General features: G+C 30.8%; 1 protein-coding gene across 8 annotated transcripts in view; it reads left to right on the top strand.

The window, feature by feature from the left end:
- LOC122523088 (neural cell adhesion molecule 2-like) overlaps nucleotides 1-19913 on the top strand; it is an 85289-nt gene that overhangs the window by 56083 nt on the left and 9293 nt on the right. For 6 of the 8 annotated variants that reach the window (XM_043644653.1, XM_043644647.1, XM_043644649.1 and 3 more), the window contains 2 exons: nucleotides 2457-2570; nucleotides 12797-12981. In XM_043644653.1, coding sequence (XP_043500588.1) covers nucleotides 2504-2570; nucleotides 12797-12981 — 252 coding nt within the window. In that variant the 5' untranslated portion in view covers nucleotides 2457-2503. Of the gene's footprint in view, nucleotides 1-2207; nucleotides 2250-2456; nucleotides 2571-12796; nucleotides 12982-19913 lie in introns of those variants that run through there. The other 2 variants (XM_043644652.1, XM_043644654.1) reach the window with 2 other exon arrangements.

Below are 19913 nucleotides of genomic sequence, written 5' to 3' on the forward strand. Positions count from 1 at the left end.
TAATTTTTTCTCTCTTCCCCAACTTCTCGTCGCGAATAAAAGTTTTCTTCCGCGCGCGAAGTTGTATAAACGAGAGAGAGAGAGAGAGAGAGAGAGAAATAAAATTGAGAATTCGTTCATCGATCGAAATGACAGAAAAAGACGAGATAAACGAAGAAATGAAAAGAGGGGTGAGGAGAGGAGAGGAGAGGAGAAAAGAAGTAGAAGAAGGGAAGAGAGGAAAAGTTAATAATTCGCGAGAGAACATCGAAGAGGATAGAATAAATGCAAATCGCAAAGTACGATGCGACGGTGTGACGTTGCATGAATATTCGCGACTCGCCGCAGGCACGATTTACGATCCGTCACGGATAAGATCCGTATCTTCCGGATGTGTACGAAATATACTATGCATATATATATATATATATATATATACCTATTCTCTATTTTGCTATGAAAATTTGGAAGGAAATTATGTCGCCGAAATACACGAAATACACCAATTACACGAATAATTTCATTATATTATCGAATTTTTTCTAATTCATCTTAAAATATCCAAATGATTTCTTACGTTACTTTTCTTTTTTCTATTTTTTAATTTTTCGATTTTTATACTAATTATATATAAAGGCTAATTATAGTAAGAAATAGTAGAATTATAAGTCTGTTATTCTAAACAGAACATTTCATTTGCTATTGGTCGACAAATTCGTTTATGAAGTAACAAAAATTTAATGGTAATTGGTAATGCTGTGAATAATTATAATAACTAATTATAATTACTCTCAATATACAATTTCTCGAATTTTCAATATTTTATTAAAAGAATAATTATTAAGAAAAATTTTGATCGTCATATTTGCAACATTAACAATATAAAAACACCTTAATATAATATAAAATACTTATATTATTATTCCTGTAAGAGATTCAACAGTTTCAATAATGAACCACGGAAATTTCATAGAGATAGAATCACCGTTACATTATTAAACAATTAAATATTATTACTCGAGTGATTAATTCAATGATAGTTATAAACGTTTAGAGAACAAGTACACTTTCAAAAATGATGCTCGTTTTTAATCATAATGATGAAATTAGCCGAACAAGTATTACACAGTTTAATTCAAGAATAGTCGAAAACGAGGAGACGATTGTACGAAGTTCGCAAACGGCATACTTTTGTAGAAAAGAGAAAGAGAGAGCGAACGAGTGAGTGAGTGAACGAGTGAGCGAGTGAATGAATGAATAAGAGAAAGACAGAGAAAGAGAGAGAGAGAAGGAGAAAGAGATAACAACAATACGAACACTGGGAACATAACGAGACGATGATTATGCGCTCCGTACGTTCTGCGACAAATCGTCGCTAATGCGAGACAATTTGCATTAGCAATTACTCGATAGAACGAGTAGTATGTAACTGCATCCGTTTAGTTATGCAGACTCTGCAAAATTAGGATAATAAAGAAGAATGTGTATGTATATATATATACATACAACTACAGTAAGCTTTGTAATACGATCCGTCGGGAATTCTATTATTTCGAAGAGGAATTTCATGATTTACCGATTGAAGTCTCACTTGATAAAATTAACCCCTCTTTCGAAGGATTGTGATCATTATCCATAAATCCATAAGATGAGAAAGAAAAAATGTTATAAGTTATAAATCCCTTAGGCATACAAATAAAATGGAATTCTATATGTTTGAAAAATATTCTTTTTTATTTTTGTTGTTTATTTCATTCTACAATTATATGCATAAGATTAATAAATAACACGAAATATTAACATTGTTAAATATTTATTTATATATAATAATAATGGACAATAAGTAGTATTGTTTAAATAATAAATTGATAGTTAATTCACTGTAAATTAAGCAAAAAAATTATGAAATCTTTGAAACATTGTATGACAAAAGGTTAATAAATTTGTTCGTATAATTTCAAATTATCAATCTTATTTAGAGACTTTAATTTACGAATGCATTCGATAATTAATAACATACAATTAATTTCTGTAAAATTTGAAATTTATCATTTCAAAAATTTATGTTTGATTATATGAATATTAATTTATGAAAAAATTGACAATGATTATTCTTAATTGTAGAATCGAGTATAAATAAATTAATGAAACTATGAAGCTCTTAGTAATACGATATATATATCGATCTCTCATAAATAATTTAACATAGTCAAACGAACGTTATTCTCGTGACCAAGTGCAAACATCTATTTCAAACATCATTTCGAAAGGTAAATGTTTTATAGAATAAATTATGAAGATTTTCATCTGATTACCCATACGCAAATCGAATAATGACAATCTATAGAAGACGTGGATTTGACCGAATTGATTTATTATTATTGATACACATATTTCGGTTATCTCTCGTGGTTATTGTTTAATCAAGAAACATATACCAGTTATTAAAGTTTTTCCATTATATTTTTCTATTACAGAAAACTTCACATAAATATCGTCGTTGATTATGGAAAGTTGAACGAAAATGGTGTTGAGCGTGTTGCTGCCTCTACTACTTGTAACAACTTTAATTTATCTCATACATTCTACCGGTAAGTATAATTACAATAATAATTACAGTAACGAATGAAACTTAACCGAAAATCATATTTAATTTGTCCAATAGTTTTAAAATAAACCATAAAAGTTTCTTTTATAGAATAAACAAATTTTTTAAACAAACACTTTATTTGTAAAAAAAGAAAAATAAATACATAAATTATTGATCACCATCCTGTGATGTAACCATACAATTCAAACTTTATTTTTATTTATGAATCAAATAAGAAGAATGGTTCGATTTATAGTTCGAAGATTAATTCATTGAAGAAGAAAACAATACAAAATAAAAAGAAGAATACAAAAACGAATTCATTAATCACGTAAGTAAAAGAGAAAGAAATATGTAAAGCATTTCTCGTGTAAGTCGAAGAAAGTATAGGTAACCTAGGTAGACTAGGAATAGAGGGAATAGTTCGACTATCTTCATCCAGAGGAAACATCGACCACGGCGTAGAACTTTCTCAATTAGTGGCCCAGCCTGATCGACCAAGAGCTCATTCGTATTCACGATGAAGCCACGATTGTAGCCACGATTGTAGTCCAGAACAGGACGATAACTCTCTGTTTCCTCCTTTACTTTATTTTCTATCTCTTTTTACTACCCCTTCCTAACCCCCTCTTTATATCCCTTTTATACCCCCTTTCCATCTCTTTTTATCCTTTTCTATTTTTCTCTTTATTTTCTATAGGCACTATCAAAATACTTTCTATCTGCTACTCTCATTAGTTCTCGTTTTATTTAACATTCCCCCCTCCCCAACCCCCCTCTTTCTCTCTCTCTCTCTTTTTCTTGTTTCATTCATCGTTTCTTTTTATCTTCTCTCTTTTTCTTTTCTATTTCTCTGTCTGTATCGCTTTCTATGATTTTAGTTTTCTTTCCTTTTTGGCCTATCAGAGTTTTATTTAACATTTTCTCTCTCTCTCCCTCTCTCTCTATCTCATATTTTGTTCCTATTTTCCCCTCTCTCTCTCTTTTTCTTGTTTCATTCATCCTTTCCTCTGTCCTTCTCTTCCTCTTTTTCTTTCAATTTTTTTTTCTTTCTATATATCCTTTTCTATGATTAGAGGTTTTTTTTCTTTCTTTTTTGTGTGGTCTATCAGAGATACCCTATCACTCAGAAGGACGACCAAAGATAGACGACGACTGAAGCTACAGCCTCGCGAAAATAATTAGGGTCGCTGCTTTTAATTACTCGTTCGTTCGTTTCCATCCATCTCCTCTTTCCTTCTCTATTTCTCTATTTCTCTATTTCTCTATTTTCTCTATTTCTGTAGTAAAGAACTGAACGATGTAACCCGTCTTTCTCGACTCTATGCACGACCATTCTCGATCCGGTCTAACGGACGTGCTTTAAAGCACGAGCTTTCATCTCTCTCTCTCTCTCTCTCTTTTTCTCCCATGGTATTCAATCCCAAGCTAGAAATAATATCGGGAATCGAAGTCAAGCGTGAATCCGAGTATCAACGTCAGAGAAATGAACGTTTAACAAAATTTTAAACTGTTATTACTATTTCCTTTCCCTACTCACCACCAACATCACCAACACCATCACTACCAACACCCTGCCTTTTCTTTTTTTATCTCTTCCATCTATTTTTCTTTCTTCTTAAAAATAAAGATAGAAAGAAAGAGAAAAGACAAATAAACAGACAGACAGAAGGAAGAAAATCGTTACGTTGAAATGAATTTAGAAAAATAAATCAAATAGAATAAAAATCTCTTATAAGCGGTGAAAAATACGGGAGGGAAAAAAAAATTTGTAAAGAATTTTCTACAAGATTCTCCATTACCCAGGATCTCTACTTTTTATTCCCTTCAACAACCCCCATAAGTCTCACGTTTAATACTGAATTTTTTTCATCTCTCGATTTCATTCGTTGTCGCCACCTCTTTAGATATTTTCCTCTCTCTCTCTCTCTCTCTCTCTCTCTTTCCTATTTTTTACTTTTTTATTCATTGAAATGCATCGGAAAACGCGATTGAAATACCGGTTGTTTCTACTTGAATAAATTTCAACTGAAAGTAAGAAGAATGAGAGATCTTTCAATGTAAAAAGAAAAAAGGAGAGAGAGAGAGAGAAAGAGAGAAACGAAATGGACAACTTGCTTTTTTATTTGCTTCTCTCTCTCTCTCTCTTTCTCTCTCTTTTTCATTCTCTTTCTCATTCCCCTTATTTCTTTCTCCCTCTCTCTCTCTCTCTCTCTCTCTCTCTTTTATTTTCTTTACTAAAACTCGATTCGTTTCCTTTACGTTAGATCTCCGCTAGGTTCTTTTTTTGTTTTTCAATCTATTTTCTTTCTTCTTTTTTTTTGTTGCAATCGAGCGAAGAAAAGGCGTTAGGTCGAGAACCAAATAAAAACCTCATCGTACAGATAAAAGGATTCCGAGGAAAATCAAAAGCAACATTACTGAAAATCTTTATCATCTTTATTTTTTTCTATTTTTTCTTTCCTCACACATTTTTGTCAATCTTATTACGAATGAAAAGGGAAACACGATTCGATTCGTTGTATAGATTAATTTGTTAACGAATAATAAATAGAAAATATATTGAAAAAGTTTAAACGCAAAGAAAATAAGTGAAAGTAAAGAAAAACGGAGATGCATCGTGTTAAATTTCATCGTTAACAATCCAACTAGATTTTTCTTCTCTCTCTCTCTCTCTCTCTCTCTCTCTCTTCCTTTTTTATCTTTTTGTTTCTCATTCTCTAACGTCTATGTAAGAAAGAAATTCGCTCGAAACTTTTCTCTCGGTTCTAACATTACAGCAAAATACTTTTCTATCGTTTCCAACATCCCACCCCACTTCACCCCACTTCACCTCTATGTTCACCTACCTACTTACACCCTATTCCTGTTCTACATTTTTATTGTTTCTATACGAAAAGACCTTTTTCTGTATAAGAATTACCACTACTAACCATTGTTGGTTGCAATCCCGATGTAATTGTATTCTCACCTAACCGTAAAAGTAAATATAATATTATTCTTACTATTCCGTTTAGAAATGATTACAAATTGTTAGTGTATTCTTCAAACAATAAGCTTACTCTAATTTAAAACTCTATATTAGTATTGCTCTATCTCAATAGATTGATCTAACTTCCTGCTGAGTAATTTAGTTCTCCAAACTTTGTTACGATGAATCATAACTAACAATTCTATCACTATAACGCTAACTATTAATTAGAAATTGTTTTCTTATTTAATTCCATTCGATATAATATAATAAATTCATAAATCGATTAATAAATCAAATCGGTAGAAACGCGATAATTAATTTAACATATAAAAGTAATATTTTCCTTTTTCTTTTCTCTTTTTTTAAAATACTTTATCAAATTATTAAATTTAGGCAAAGTTAATATAAAAAATTGTTCGATTCAATGATTCAAAAATTCGATTTACTGGCGAAGAGAGTGCGCATTTCAATGTTCATAGTTATTCTCTAGCTTCTTATTAGGAAGGAAAACATGCAGGAGATAGAGTGTGTGTGTGTATGTATTATATGTATGTATGTATGTATGTATATATGTGTATGTGTATGTATGCACAGCAGCACTTTCCACTTCTCTTTAAGAGGCCACGACGGCGAGCTCGTTTGCATCGTTATTGACTACTTCGAAGAACCGTTGCGAGCGGATCTCCTACTTTTGCCAACCACCCCCCTTCTAATCCTCCCCTTTTCCTCATCCCTACGTACCTCATTGTCAAACGTGTGCACTCGTGCTTACCTCAGGACCTGGGATACCATACCACTAGTGTAGTAGTTCTATTCCTAGCACATTGTCCTCCTACTGTTATATTTACCCACCAGCTTATACTCGCTGAACTAAAAGTTTTTACATTATTTTTTTCAATTAATTAATTAATTAATTGACTAATTATTTTTCAAACTTTGTTATCTAATTTTTTATTCCTTTTTTAAACATACGTATCATGAAACGAAACTTTATCTGCCCCCACCCCCACTTCAAAAAAAATACAAGTTAGTTGCAAAGTAATAGCAAGTTATTTTGTAAAAAATTCATTATAACTTTTTCGACATAACTTTTTAAATTAATTATTATTTTTTCTATTTTTTACATCGCAAAATCTCTCGTTCGTCCTAGAAAATTTTTTTTGCCCGATTTCGTACAACTTATCTCGTGAAATTTTTTATCCAATGGTAGAGCTTTTGGTACATTGTAATAAATTTTTTTTTTATTTCTTCCTTCTCCGTATTTTTTTTATGTCGTAAATTTTATCCTTTCTTTCTTATTTCTCTTTTTTCTTTTTTCTTTTTATCATTTATGTTTCGTTTATATACGCGATAGAATAAATTTGATTAAATAAATATTGTATAAACAATAACATGGGGCTCCTCTTATCGTACCTTTAAATGAATTTTGATCGATGTGGGATTTATGTAATTTGCATCTCTTTTCTCTATCGTAATTAGATAATACTTTATCAAAAAGTTTTCTCCATTCATCCATACCAACATCATCGTATATCTACATTGAGCATCAAACCGCGATAACTTGTACGAGGAAAAAGTTCGATACGGATTACATCTCTCTCTCTCTCTCTTTTTCTCCCTTTCTCATTCTCTTTTTTTTTTCACACAACCTATCATGAAATTCATGCATCCGTGCAATTTCATGAATCCTTTCGCACGTTCTTCTGACGAGTTTCCATCGCACTGATTACTATCGTCACACGTATAGACCTGAATCGATGAACAACGTATTTGTAGAGACAAAGTATTGGAAAATGTATGTAATGAAAATTTCAAAATAACGTTTTAATATTATATATACACAATAAAAATACATTTTTTTTATACTCATTTCTATTAGTTTATATTTATCCGCGTTACTTTGTATTTGTATCATCAACATTTTGTAATTATTGATATTATTTTGTAACCTGTTTAAAAAGTATTTAACATTTATTATATTAATTATTATTTTATATGAATTTTTATCAACCGATACGATTTCGTATTCATATTTTTATCATTTTGTAACTCCCAGTGCTTAACGTTTACTTTAATTATTGTTTTATTCGAATTTTTATCGACCGGTACGATTTCGTATTCATATTTTTATCATTTTGTAACTCCCAGTGCTTAACGTTTACTTTAATTATTGTTTTATTCGAATTTTTATCGATCGGTACGATTTCATATTCATATTTTTATTATTTTGTATCTCTCAGTGTGCATAACATTTACTTTAATTATTATTTTATCCGAATTTTTATTGATCGGTGCTATTTCGTATTTTTATTTTTATCATTTTATAACTCGTAATATTTTACATTTACATTAATTATTATTTCATTCAAATTCTTATTGATCGATGCTAATCTGTATTATTTTGAAATTTACATTATTTTACATTTATTGATTTAATTTCTTCTATTCCATAATATTGATTTAAACAACATTTATATTGTCGAGTTTAAATGTACTTACCTTAAGATCGATTATAAATAAAAAAAGAAAATATAAGTCACATTAGAATGACAATAATAACATAACAAACAAGTGCCAGAGAGAAGCCACAAATGTACTGCGAATTGACATTAAAGCATTCGGAATGGGAGAGCAAAGTACGATTAGGCAGTGACAACTAAACGATAATTTCACGCAATAGTTCGACGGATCACTAAACGAACCAACAGGTCTAAACCGATATAATATCCTCTACGTTTTCGAATGAACCGTCAAACGAATCACCACCACATTGCATCGATCTCGATTGATTTGAGTTTTGTATATGTGAGAACTGAGCTATTACCATATACAATTATTCCTTCTATATATATATATATATATGTAAATATATGTGCATATGTATATGCATTTATTGAGAAAATTTTACCATGTATTCGTCTGCATACATAATATATTTGTTAGTGTATATATGTTAATGTGTATGTATATTTCTATATCATATGTATAGATAAAGAAGTGTATCTGTTTGTTGTATGTTTGTTGTATGTATTCGATGATCGATTTGATGGTAACATAGAGAGTCAAAGCTTTCTCTTCTATGTAGAGATATATTTCTAAAGTTACCTTTATCCCTTTTAGTCAAAGCTCTTTCAACCATTGATCGTGTTCGTTTTAACTCCTCGGAGCTTAGCCAACAGGAAGATTCTTTATAATATATGTTGTTTGTGATTTATGTCAACTATATACGTGCATTTGATCCTTTTGATTCTAAACGAAGATCAAGAATAATCCAAATGACAAAGTTCAATTAATATATTATGAAGTCCTTTTGAAATAATTTAAACTCATTATCAATTTATTCCTCATGAAATATAATAATTTAAGCTTCATTATTAGTTTTAGTCATCGTGATATAAATTGGACTCATTATCAATTTATAGTCCTTTTAAATTATTATTATTTTTATTTATAATCGGATTATTTTAAATAATATATAAGAATAATCCTACTACTACTACTAATAATAATAATAATAATAATAATGAAAAAAATTATTTATGTTGTAGCCGAGTAAGAAGAAAAATATGAATAATGTTATATTATAAATAAAATTTGGAAGGATAATAATAGTGAAAAAAATAAATAAATTTGTTTTTATCCAAAACTTTGAATTTCAAATGAAGAGTTTAAAAAGACATAGTAGAAAACAGGTTAGTTTACGAGCGGTTAAAACAAAGACACTCGCTTTCCTTAATCGAACAAAGCGTATCCTGTAGAATGAGTTAAGAGATAATTAAGGTGATTCGCGACACTCGTTTCCTTCGTAATGGCATCGTCCAAGCAGCGAGCTAAGTTTTCGCGAAGGAAGCATCTGGAGACTTGTTCTCTTCCAATTTCATTCTAATCGACTTTGAGATCGAGATAGAGCAAATCTACGGATAAGATTTGTAAGAGAAAAATAAAGATAGAAAAGGTAGTGAGATCTTTTTCCATGAAGTATTTCGTTAATGAAATAAAGTGACAAGAAAATATTAGCTGAATAGAAAAATAAAACATTAAGTTTATATGTATATATGTAAAATTAAATTTAAGTAAAATTAGTAAGAATATATCTTTACTGAAAATACTAATTTAAATTTAATTCGAAATAGTTTTTATTTTAATGTAATTTTTTTTTATTTTATAAGTTTAACAATTTTATTTTTATTTTTATTACAATATTATGTCAATTTTATTTTATTTATTTAAAATAATAAATAAAAGAAATTTTATTTGTATTTTTTAATTTTTCAGACAAGATGTCAATTTTTCTATTATCCTTAAGAATATTTATTACCTATGTACTTTTTATAGAAATTATAAAAACTTAACAATTTAACACGAATGTGATTTCAAACGAATTGGTTTATGAATTTTTTATGATAGATACCTATACGATATCAAAATGCGAATATAGATATAGAAAGAAATATAAGTATGGATATATAGGGATAACCGATGGAATTACATCGTTGCCTTAGAAAGAAAGATATCTTGTATAATAAGAATTCAGATCAGATCTCAAGAGACGCAACCCTTATAAATATAAGGGTATATATATATATTTTTTTTAATAAACTGACGTAAGTTATTTAAATGTTTTTCTATACATAAAAAAAAACGCTCGAATTAAAATTTCCCCTCGCATTGAAATATATATATTCTCATTAATATTCAGAAATTAATAAAATGATGATGAAAAATAAAAAACGTGTAGGTAAGAGATTTAATGAGGGTTAGACTAAAGGGATTTAATTAGGAGAAAATTCGCAAAAGATTTCATCTAAGGGTCTTGAAAGGGTTTCGTCGGGTCTTAGCCAAATAGCGCATATAGTCCGTTGGTAGTCCGAGTTAATTCCCTCCCACTAACTCTCATCACCCTCTCCCTGCATCCAAACCACCCAACTTTACCCCACCTCACTAACAACATCGAGAGATAACGTTTCTCTGAGTCGGGGGATTGAATTAAACAGTGTAAGAGAGTAAGTGAATGAGTTGAGTGAGAGTGAGTGAGATAGAAAATGTTGTCCAGAACGGTATGCACAAGCTAGGCATACCAACGATGCAAAAAGATAGACAGAGAGAGAGAGAGAGAGAGAGAAAAGAAAAAGAAGAAGATGGAAATGTTAAGAGAACCAGAATTTTAAAGTACCCGCTTTAATAGCTAATGCAATTTAAGGAAAGTCTCGTCAAACAAGATGGCAGTTTCTCGCGTTACCAGTAGACACTGTGGTGGTTTAGGGAAACGTATAGCAACGTATACCACAGCCATGAAAGGGGCCCAGAATCTGAAATTCTGCTAGCCACCAACGCCACTGTGGCTAACGTCTCTTCCGTTTGCATAGTTAAAGGAATAGCTCGTGTAATTACCGAAATCCTGGTTTACTACTAACTACCATCCTTGTTTATGTTATTATTTTATTCGATTAGTTTGTTTATATAATTTTTCTTTTTTTTTTCTTTTTTCTTCTTTTACTTCTTTCTACCTCCCTAACCCCCTCCGCCCGCGCCCTAATTACAATAATTATTTTATCGTAATTCGTATCATATTGATTGTATTTCAAGAGATTTTCGTCTACTTCGAATTGATTTGTTTCTTTTTTTCTTTTTTCATGTATATTTTATTCACTCCTTTGACACATATTTTCATAGTTCTTTTTCATCCGTTCATCCGAATTTCAAAGATCTTGTCAAAGTAAAGGAAAGGAAATACTTAGTGATTCCATTCTCGATATATCCACTAGAAAAAGATCTTTCAAACGGAACAGTAAGAATATAAAAGGATTCTCTCCTATCGTTCATTTGTATAAAATATCACGAGAGCAAAAGAACAACCTTTTTTATTTCTTTCTTGTTTCCGGTCAACAGATACACACAAAGAATTTTCTTTTCCTTATTATTATTTCCTCGTGATATTAATGTTACATTTACAATAAATTAATCATACACACATATACAAAACCCACACACACATAATATATTTACGTAAAATTATAATAATAATAACCAATCACAAAAAAAGTACAAAAATACGTAGAAAATATTTTGCCAGTGCTGTTTTTTCTCATAATTTTAATTTGCATTTTGTATTGAATCAATTAAAATTAAATCAATATACACGTCGTAGAAATAAATTTCGATCAAAACCCATGTAAATACGCAGTAATTTAAAATGATTATAATATTTACATATATATGTGTGTGTGTGTGTGTGTGTGTGTGTAGAGCTGTTTCGCGTCGAGGGCGTCGTTATCTCTCTAGGCTAGTATAAACTCTCTATTACCCCCCGAGAAACTTCCTAGAAGTTTCCAAGAAACTCGAGGTATAATTAATGGGCTCTCACATTGATCGACGACTTTGGAATAGCAAATCCCAAATGGCAAAACGCATCTATAGATCCATTAAATCGCTTACCTACTCACATACTCGCATATGCACACGCGCGAACATGCACGTACACAAACACACACACACACACATCTCGTTCGACCCGAATCGTTAGAATAAAACTTCAAATCTGATAGTAATTGGATAAACGTCGAATAACTAATAGGATAAAAAAAATTAACTAGAAATAAATTCCACGAAGGAAGAAAATGTAAAGGGAGAAGAGGAAGGGGGAAGAGGATGGGGATTAGGGACAATATAAAATATAGCAAAGACAAGAAAATCGTTAGAAAGTAGGTAGGAAGCTTAGTTTAAATGTCGAATCCTGTAAGGCAAAGCAAATAAATCCGAACTCGAGAAAGTTTTCGACCCAAACAACAAGCCGACGAACTTTACCAATATACCGCAGGAGTAAAGTTTTAGCGGTGAACGTTTATGTCCCCTTCTCTCTCCCTCTCTCTCCCACTCATTCACTCACTCACTCACTCTCTTTCTCTCTTTCTCCTTCTGACAAACCATTTCATTCCACGTTTTGTCCTCAGACGACGACAGTCGGGAGAACATTCGAGAGAAATGCTCGAAATGAGTTTACCTGGTACTTTTTGTTTTTTTTTTTCATTTCGACCATGTAACAAGTCTCCACTTAACTCTTAGTGTACATAATCCTGTAGCACACACAAACATGTTAACCTCCTACTACCATAAACGTTTTAATATATAACCTTGAACGAAACAATGTATTTTAAAGTTTAATACGCGGCTTGAATTAAATGTTAACTTTCAAGGACTGTATGAACGGTGTAATTGGAAAATGTAAAAATTGTGTCATGGTTTGTGTTTGTTAGATGCAGTAAATACTATAAACACCACCACTGCCACCACCACCACTACCACGGTGGGGAATGAAAAAAGTGATGATGATGATGATGGTACGAAGGATGTTATCAGACGTGGGGAACTCGTGACAGATGTCCTTGCACAAAATGGCGGTACTGCTGTACTTCCTTGTATGTTTACTCATCCTGGCTTAGTAAGTAAATCATTTTATTTATATTTTAAACAATAATACAATTCTAAATGAAATAAATATTGAATATAATTGTGATTAACGTCGAAATTTATGTTTAATACGTTTGACTAAGATTTTAGGTTTTTTTATTATTTATTTTCATATTTATTCATCAAGGAAAATCATCACTTTGGTTTTGATGTGATTTAAAATTACAACTTCATAAATTCGTTTTTAAAAATCATTGAAATTATTATTATTATTATTATTGTTATCCAAACCCCTTGTGGGTAGGGGGATAGAATATATCCACAGTATTCTCTGCTTGTCGTAAAAGGCGACTAATAGGGGTTGAGTATTGACTTGACAACCCAAACTCGTAAAAAGTCACTTGTTAGAGAAACTTCAGGAAGAATAATTGTGCTGATTCTTCGATTCAAACTTTTTGAAAAGAAATTCAGATCCTTCTCCGAGCTATAAATTTTATTGGATATATAAATTATTATTATATTTGAAAAAATAATCAAATTATTATTCGCAATCATAAGAAATAACATTTCACAATTTTGAGATGAAATTATACACACGCGTGGTGTTAGTCTCAAAAAAATTAAATAAATTAAACAAAAAGATTGAAAAGAATAAAATAAGTGTGAAGTAATTCGAAATTTGTACACACAGAATTATAAAAATTTCCTTCAAATCGTACAACGAAAGAAACTAAAATTTGTATGCACGTACACGCGTATATCCATAGGGATACAAAATGTCAAATAATAAAACACACTTAACACTCTAACACGTACACGTGTAAACAGTGATAAAAATTTACAAAAAAAAAGAAAAGATCATACCACTGAAGTAACTGCAATTTAATCACATAAATACGAAGGGATGAAAAAAATCCTATCACACAGAGAAAAAGAAATTCTTCCAAATCATACGCTTGAAATAAAGCGAAACTAGGTGCGCGTAAATGTGCACACCATTAACAAAGAAACAAAGAAAAATACAGAGAGAGAGAAAGAATAAAAAGCTAGAAGTTCGTTCACAGTAGACGTAAATAAATAATCGAACTGGTCTACTGGGGTATTCAAGCCAAAGGCTAGTTCTCATGAGAAAGAAGTGTAGGGTCGAGAAATCGCGAGAGTTGGAAAGCACCTTCCGCGAATATATTACATGCAACGAACCTTGGCAAGATGAAAGGGAACTCGCTTAAGAGAGAGAGAAAGAGAGAGTGAGAGAGAGGGAGAAGAAGGGGAGGGGGAATAGCAAAAAGCAACGTCTTTCGTATAGAAGTACGTCTAGGAGGGCATCCATCCTCACCCGGACGTAATTTCTCTGCATTAATGTTGCAAGTGTCAAGTTGGCTCTCGTCAAAAAACTATGCCACAAGAGTAAACTCCAGTTCGGTTTAGACTACAAGCTCCTGTTCTTCAGCTTCTCTTTATCCAAAGAAAGAGATAGGGTAAGAAAATTGTTTGCTAGTATTACATAGGAAAACAACATTATAATAAAAGTATTATATCTTGCTAAAGCGAGAAGTTCTCGGGCAGATTTATTAATAGAGTAATATATTTGTTGTATATTTTATTCAAATATTATATTATTTTATATATAAACTATATACTCATTTATTTTGTCCGTAATTTTTTTCCGGGTAACCGAATGTCTGAACAATAAATACACGAATGCAGGAATATAAGAAATACAGGATATTGTTAGGTAGAAAGAGTATATTAGAAAGAAAATATCTTGATAAAAATTCATTTAATGGAAGGAATATTGAAAAATAATACAATAGGAATGAAATTGAAATGGAATGTTTTTGTAAAGGGGTTGTTTATCTCTTTTTAATGCACTCAATCGTGTTTTACGATTCCTTTCGGAGTTTAAAAGCAAGCCACGGGAGGCAAGGTAACAAGGAAGCGAGGAGGTTAGCAAACAAACCATGAGAAACGCGTAAAGTGTTCTACTACCTCCCTTTCTTCTTATTTGATCCTTCTTCCTCCTCGCATGGAAATAAGTTCGTCGTTGGACGGTGGCCGTTGGCTTTTGCTTCTCTTTGAAGCGGTCAATTTCAGACCAGTGTGCTTCGTTCGACGCCGCGGGGGAAATTGCACGAGAGAATTGCATTTCCTTTGTCCTTTAAACTCTCTTGAACGTTGGTATATATCTCTCTATCTCTGTCTCCATGTATATATGTGTATGTATGTGTATATATATGTGTGTCTTGCGTCATGAGTAGCTTTGATCCTCTGTTGGTGACCATTACCACTAGGTAGGAAGGATACGTGGAATTGATTTTCACTTTGCAACGTTTCTGACGAAGGATAAGTTTACTTGTTGACGATTAATAATTCAGATATTATTGATCCGCCTGCATAAATACTCTCATTCTATTATGCAATATTATTCGTTTTATCTCTCTCTCTCTCTCTCTCTCAACGTTTCTTTTATTTTTTTAATTAAAATTTATTTTTATATTAGATATATTTTTTTTATATTTCTTTTTTTAAGTACCATAGGGTTAAACGAAAATTTTTGAGCTTTAAAATTCGAGACTTCGTAGAATAATATTTGTTCGTAAACTATCTAAAAACATTAAAAATCTCATACAAATTAGGACGAATACTCTATTTTACAAAGTATAACATTTGTTTAATAATTTTGTATAGTATAACGTGTGCTAATTTTTTGCTCAAATAAATAAATCAGGTCCAATTAATAATTAAAATATAAAAAGTAAAAGAATTTAATATACAATTACGGCAGATTAAAAAAAGTAAAAAAAAACGAGAATAAATTTGATAGGAGGAGTAGTAGTAATATCGAATAGAAATTATTTTCGATAGATCGATCGAGATGTTTCAACGAGGGTAACAAAGAAATCAGTTTGATGCACATCCCCCTCTCCCCCCACCCGACTCATTGCTTCCTTTCTTACCCATTCTCTTCTCTTCCGGAACTTCCCCTTTCCGTGCTGCTTTGGAACGCACGTGCATCTGACAGGAGTTAATTACACCACGAGAAGGAAAGAGAAAGAGAAAATGAAAGACATAGAAAAAGAAGTATAAGAAGAAGAAAAGAGAACGGGAAAGGAATTATCGTGACAATGCGACCACCTTTCGTTGAACCGAAGATTCGAATTGGCCGAAAAGATTTTTCCCTGAATTCTCAATCTATCTATCTATCTATCTATCTACCTATCTATCTTTTTATCTATCGATTTATTTCTTTTTTTTATCTCTCTTATTTTTTTCCTTTCTTTCTATTTTTGTTTTCTCTCTTTGAGAACTCGCCAAGCTCCAAATAAACGCACGGCGTATCGGATTACGGTCGAACACGTCGAGAAGGAAAAGGAGATTAAATGTTTGTACGACCCAATTCCTGTGCGAAGCTCAGCACTCGTTGGCTAATCGTGCGATTCGTCTCTAGTCCTTTCGCCGATCGCCACTTTCTTATCAAAGAAAATCGCCACCTTTAATTACACGAAATTATTTCCAACGTGTATGGAAAATGAATACACGTGGCAAGGAACCTATAGCACAACAGTAGTTTCCTATTATTACTATAATACTATAATTTATAACACATATTTACTATACTACAACTGTTCAGGAACAAAAAACTAATCGAAAGAAAAATCCCTTCTCATTGAAGAAATTACACGAAATTAGTTCCAGCGTATACTAAAATTGATACAAATGGCTAGGAACGTATAGCACAACAGTATTTTTCGTTTACTACTAAAATACTATAATTCAACATATATTTACTATATCACAATTATACAGGAACAAAAAATTGTGGAGAAAAATTTATACATAGCATAATTTGTTTTTTTCTATTTTAAAGCTGTCACATACGTATGATGTCGGATTTTCTAAACAAAATCCAGGATGTCATACACGTGACGTTGCTCAGAACGTATATTTGAAAAATATACATAGATCCATTAGATATTTAAAATATATCAATCTTCTCTCTTTTTGCTTCAATTTTTGTTATTTCGAGTCGTCACGTTGATATCCAGTTTCAATAACATAAAATTCTATCATCCTTTAATTACAATATATTTTAATTTAGATCCCATCTAAATATTAACCATGAAATTATATGTACATATTCTATCTTTTTCTTTACATATGCATATATAAGTTTTTTTCTTTTCTTTTTGTGACATTTTTCGTTTCTCTCGGGTCAAACTTTAAAATACGAGATAGCTTATTTCGCAGACGTGTCTTCTCACTAAAAGTTGCTTCATCTATTAGAAATAAGAGAAACGAGGTCGAACGGTAAGATGCAAAGAAAGATCATCGACTCGAAAGATGAAAATAAAATTTAACAACATTCCTCATACTGTGGAAATCTGTCAATTCAATTTTCAAACCCCTAATATATTTATATGTATTCTGGATAGCTTTGATGTGGAAGTTAAACATTAGAATGGTTTTTACAGTACACTGTACCATATTTGCTACACGTTCTAAAAATATATAGTACGCCATACTCCATAAAAAAATTTCAACCTATTTACATTCCCGAGGCATACGAACGAAAAATTCGTTATCGATATTTTACGGAACTTCGTTGAACATGAAACTCCCTCAAAAGAAAAAAAAAAAGAAAAAAAAATATATATAACAATTTATTCTTAATATTCGTCGAAAACGTTGTAAAACAAATAAAGTAATTGAACAAATCCGCTCAAAACTTTATCACAAATTATTTATTTATTTAATATCAATTCACGAGATACATGAATAAATATTAATAATAATCTTTCGAATATAAACTCATCGATAAATTTATTCCACTATTAATCGTTTATATTTATATTATTTAGATATTTTATAATGAGAATGATTTATCCGTAAACGAGTGTGTTCCGATTAAACGTAGAAAAAAAACCAATAATTATTTTTATCGAAGCGTTTACTTTTCCCTCCCCCCATAATAAATGAAAATACAACCCCTAATGGTTATTGATCGTGATTATTGGATCGTTCGATTTAACCATTCGTTTCTTATTCTTTTTTCTTTTTCTTTTTTTTTTTTTGTGTCGATGACAGATCGTCGACAGTTGTCTTGATGGGCTCGTTCGAACGAGAGGGTAAACGTTCGTCGGGAGTGGTAAATGGAACCTTTACCGAAACAATAGGCAAAGAAACGAGCTTACGGAAATAGCCCACTTAACAATCCCTCCACAATATATACACGGTTACTGACATTAATGGCTAAGACTTTTCTTACTGACAATGATTTTCTCCGTTGTATTTTAATATCATTGTCTTTACTACCCTCATTTAGTATTATAATTCATTTCTAGTTTTATTCCCTTTAATTAAATCCTATATATAGTACTTTGTGTTCTAATTTTAATCAACATCAATTATTGTATTTCATTCAAAGTTTTGTACAATTAAGAGTTACCGGTGCGGAAATAGCAATAGAAAAATTTAATTCGAGATTTCGGGAGGAGAGGAGAGGAGAAGGAAGGGGAATACACTGAAATGACTTTGAATAATTTTTGTGATCTAATTTGATTTCATTTAATTACTTGACGCACAATTTGATAATAAGATTGTGATATAAAAATTGCAATAAAACAATTAATTCGAAGTTTGGAAGGAACACATTGGAACAATAGCCTTGAATAATTTTATGACCTAGTTTTGCTTTATTTTATTTTATTGTATTAAATTTTATACATTTCAATAATCCTAATTGACATCGATCCGAACAAAATGTGTTATACTTTACATCCAATTTTATATTTAACAAAAATTACTCCCATGACAGAGAAAAATTGGATTGAAAAAAAAAACAGAATTTAGATGTATATAAAAATATTTAAATATTCTCAATCAAAAAATCAAATTATTTAGAAAAAAAAGGATTTAACATCAATGAACGTCAGTCTTAAGAATAATACAATAAACGCGATGTCACTCGTAATAAATGATCAGCCTGATAAATATTCATTATAAGATAGAAAACATATTTAATAGAGGTACGTTTAATGAATGAAACGATTAAATTGAACTTAATATTCCTTGAATATGTTTCACGTATCATTAATCTCGATAGTTTTGGATCGATCGAGTTTCGAGTGTAAATTCGATTTCATCAAATAGCTCACGTTTCTCTTGCTTTCGATATTCTAACGTATACATGTATATCTAATTGTAAGTATATACATCTTTCTCTATGTGCGTATGTGTAAATGTTTGTTGTATGTTTGTATGTATCGTTTTGAGTAAGATGCAACGATGTTTTCCTCGGATCTACACTTGACTCCTGTGATTAATTCAGCAGTAATATAAGCAGCACACACCTACACAAATACATATATTGGGTTCAACACAAATACATAGACATATGTATCAAACCATTGGCGAATAGGACTTGCATGATACGGCATATCCAACGTGTCGAAGCCGGAATGGCATTCTCGTTTGATGAGACTAATACCTCAAGCTAACTACGATCCAACCTATATCCGCTTATAATTCGCTGTTAGAAACGCATCTATGTCATCTGTTCATTCCAATAAATCTTTCAAAAACTAACATTCTTAAAACTCCTAATTAAAAAAACTATTCTATTACGATATCATTTCAAATAATTGTCATTTCAAATACTTCGAAACCGAACAAACATATTACGATATAATATCAATCCGATTAAACTATAAATATCATTTCAAATCTTCATTCAAAAACTTTAAAAACAAAAAATACAATGATAGTTATATATATAATAATTTTATTTGCAAACGTAGTACCTATAATTTTACATAAATTATAATTAAATTAAAATCAACCTACGTAAATCTATTCTTTTATACGCCATTTTATTAATGGTCAGAAAATTTTTCTCTGAGACACACATATACAGACTAAGAAATATTAATAATAAAAATAATCAGTGTCAAGAATAATAAATTA

Source organism: Polistes fuscatus, unplaced genomic scaffold (assembly GCF_010416935.1).
Source record: "Polistes fuscatus isolate 324 unplaced genomic scaffold, CU_Pfus_HIC Scaffold6, whole genome shotgun sequence".
Lineage (NCBI taxonomy): Eukaryota > Metazoa > Arthropoda > Insecta > Hymenoptera > Vespidae > Polistes > Polistes fuscatus.